This window comes from Cynara cardunculus (genome assembly GCF_001531365.2).
Source record: "Cynara cardunculus var. scolymus isolate 2C chromosome LG 8, CcrdV1, whole genome shotgun sequence".
Lineage (NCBI taxonomy): Eukaryota > Viridiplantae > Streptophyta > Magnoliopsida > Asterales > Asteraceae > Cynara > Cynara cardunculus.
The window spans coordinates 19,955,647-19,958,729 of record NC_037535.1 but is presented as its reverse complement, the minus strand read 5'-3'; the positions used below and the strand labels follow the sequence as shown (position 1 = coordinate 19,958,729).

Genomic DNA, 3,083 nt, shown 5'->3' with positions numbered 1-3,083 from the left:
TAATATATATACTTTACCGTTTTTCACAATTTAGTATATAAAAATTATAAAAATACATTATATTTGATGATAAACATAGTGTTTGATGACTTGAGATTACGTGAAATCAGTCTGTTTTTATGAGACCCCTGAGACATTTTGTTACACTTCTAACTTCACGGACTTTTTTTACCTTCACATTGTTTTGCTGTGAAGTTTCAAATGTAAAAAAATGATTTTATGAGTCTCACGAAAACAACATGATCTCACCCTATTGTTGATAAGCAATCAGAAGTATAATTTACACCTTTTGAGTGGAATGCAAATCCAGTTTAATAAATGAAATTTTTTATACATATATCTGTCAACCCGAACTTGGACCTTGGTTCTGGATGCTCAGTAGTTTCATATTTCTATTCAAATAGATATTTTGTCTCTCGATCCTCTTGTAATTTTATTGGTCGTATTTGAGGTCGACATAGTAGAACATGTAAATTTGATTTCTTTTATGTTAAATCTGTTAAAGTTTCTCTAGCTAATCACCAACGAATTGTTTGTGATTTCTTCAAAGGTTGTTTTCTTTTTGTGTAAATCAGGTTCATATAATCATATTGTTAATTGTTAAGGTTCAAATTGTTTAATTTTATGTAGCTCTTTTATCTCATTTCGCAGTGTAATAAAAAACTTGATGAGTAACAGGACCTCTAAAAATATCAGAACTGTAACACCCCCTTCCCGAGACCGAAAAGGGGGTTACTTTCAAACTGAAAACAAACTGCTAACAGAAGCATACAGAGCAGTATTCAACTTTATTAAAAAAATACACCATCAATTGCCTCAAACTATACATTTTTTTTATTTCCAAAGCTTGCTTTACAGCAATAATAGGCCTACAAATGGCATCAGCGAACCTGTTATATAAGTAGATACTTGAAATCTCATACTCTTTAGTTTCCCCTTGAATACCTGTCGCAAAGAAAGAAAAGTGGTTGAGGGAAACACTCAGTACACGGATACAATGGATAAAAAAACGAAGATTCTCGAACCAAAAACCAGATAATACAAAAAAATCTGAATTTAGGCAATGAACATACTTTAAAGATGAAACTTGAAGTTCTAAGTGTACATGAAAGCCAAATTGAGTGCAACACGTACCACATCCAACTCCACAACAACATATCGAAATACCAAAAAACAAAGGAAATGAAACTAACAAAATAAATACATCCAAATTCATCAAATCAAAACAAATATTGTGAGCTAAAAGCCAAAGAAAACTCATAGAAGCAGTGTCAGACATAAGCTACATAGACACGTACATTGGACATGTACATCCAACTGTACTAAATAATGTGAGGTGCGGTGTCGGGCACTACACTGCCATCCACCCTACAAACAAATCAAATATGCTAGGGCCGACACGTACATCTCCTGAATAAAATCGCTGATCACACCATGGCCAGCTCTTATCAAAGCATAAAAATCGGAAGGAGACGCCATGGACTGATCATACCGCCACAGATGGTGTCATGCCATCAGTGCTGCAATGACGCGCCTATGTGGTTAATAGCTCGGTATACCCTAACACATAAACTACAAAAGTATGTCACAACACATGTGATCACACATAGTTGAACGAATCGTACTAATTACAAAACAAATTAAAAAGACATTTGACATACAAAACATTGATCGTTCCCTTGAAAGCTTTATATTCCCAAACAAAATTTATTTAACGAATTACGAATCAAAATTGAGTTTAAATGGTACAATTTTAGTTAATCGTTGATATAATTTGGTGTATGAACTCTTAGGCTAAGAATTTCACACTCACACCTTTTCTTAAACAGAGACATTTTTTTATTTTAGCACTTTACACGTTTAAAAATCCAACATTTTCTCATATTGGTCTATAGAACGAATATCTAAACAGAAAGAAAAAGAAAGAAACCATACGTATTCAATGAATCAAATAAACACAATTAAGTCGATAGCATTGTCATCATGCCAAAAGTATCATATGGAAACGTCATACAAAAATAAAAAACTTATATGCATTCTGTAGATAATTTTGCTCCTTTAATTCAGCATGCCCACAGTAATGTTGTGATCTGCTCCTTTCAGTATGAGAAATGTGATCGAGCGATACAACAAAGTGAGGGAGGAACATCATCGACTGCTGAATCCCATTTCAGAAGCCAAGGTATTGTTTTATAACCTTAATTCCTAATCAATTTTCTGCATCAGTACAGGCAAGATCATAGCTTTAATTAGTTTCTTTTGGTTTCATCTGCTAAGTTAACATAATGTACGTAGCATAAATAATTAATCAAGATCTTATAACTAACAAAATAGATTCATGAGCTGGTTAAGCTGGAAATCAGCTCATTTCAACACAGAGCAGCCTATTGGAGGAATGCATGAAAACTCCCGTTAATATCTGCTCATATATATAATGATCACGATTCACGGGTGTTTGATTAATTTCAGTCATTCCCATTGGAACTCATTGCACCACTTATGGAAACAAGGGCTCTAATTTATACTTGTGTGTCATGTTCTCCATAAATATATTATACAAAGAAACAAAGATAAGGAATTACTACCCTAAGCATAAACATCAACTGGAACAAACTCCATCTATTTCTGCAAGGCATGTATGTAGCAACAATCATGCTGACAACACGAAGCTCGCCATAAAACAGCGGATTGTGCTGCAAATTGACTCCCCCTTTTCTGTAACCAATTGCCCATGTCCACTGACGAAACTACTTTTTTATCCGATTGGTCTGGTGTTATTAGATATTATCTGTTTACCTTACCCCAAGAACAAAAATGAAGGTCTTTCAGCCATATTCTATTGGCTACCAACAAGAATTCTGCTCAGCTTACATTTTGTTCTACTAAAAGCCTGCAAAACGGCATTGAATGATTTCAAGTCAGAGATTGATACTTGTTGATGTTGCTTGGCAATCACACGAGTTTTGGATTGCATGATGAGGAATAGAAAATCTAGTTCTGGTACCTAAATGACACTTTTGTTGGGAAGATTAACACAACATACAAAGAATTGATAACCACAATACTGCAACTTTATTCATATA

General features: G+C 34.0%; 1 protein-coding gene across 1 annotated transcript in view; it reads left to right on the top strand.

Annotated features, from left to right (window-relative positions):
* LOC112517173 (MADS-box transcription factor 23) overlaps nt 1-3,083 on the top strand; it is a 20,452-nt gene that overhangs the window by 5,707 nt on the left and 11,662 nt on the right. The window contains exon 2 of the mRNA XM_025124524.1: nt 2,104-2,182. Coding sequence (XP_024980292.1) covers nt 2,104-2,182 — 79 coding nt within the window. The remainder of the gene's footprint in view (nt 1-2,103; nt 2,183-3,083) is intronic.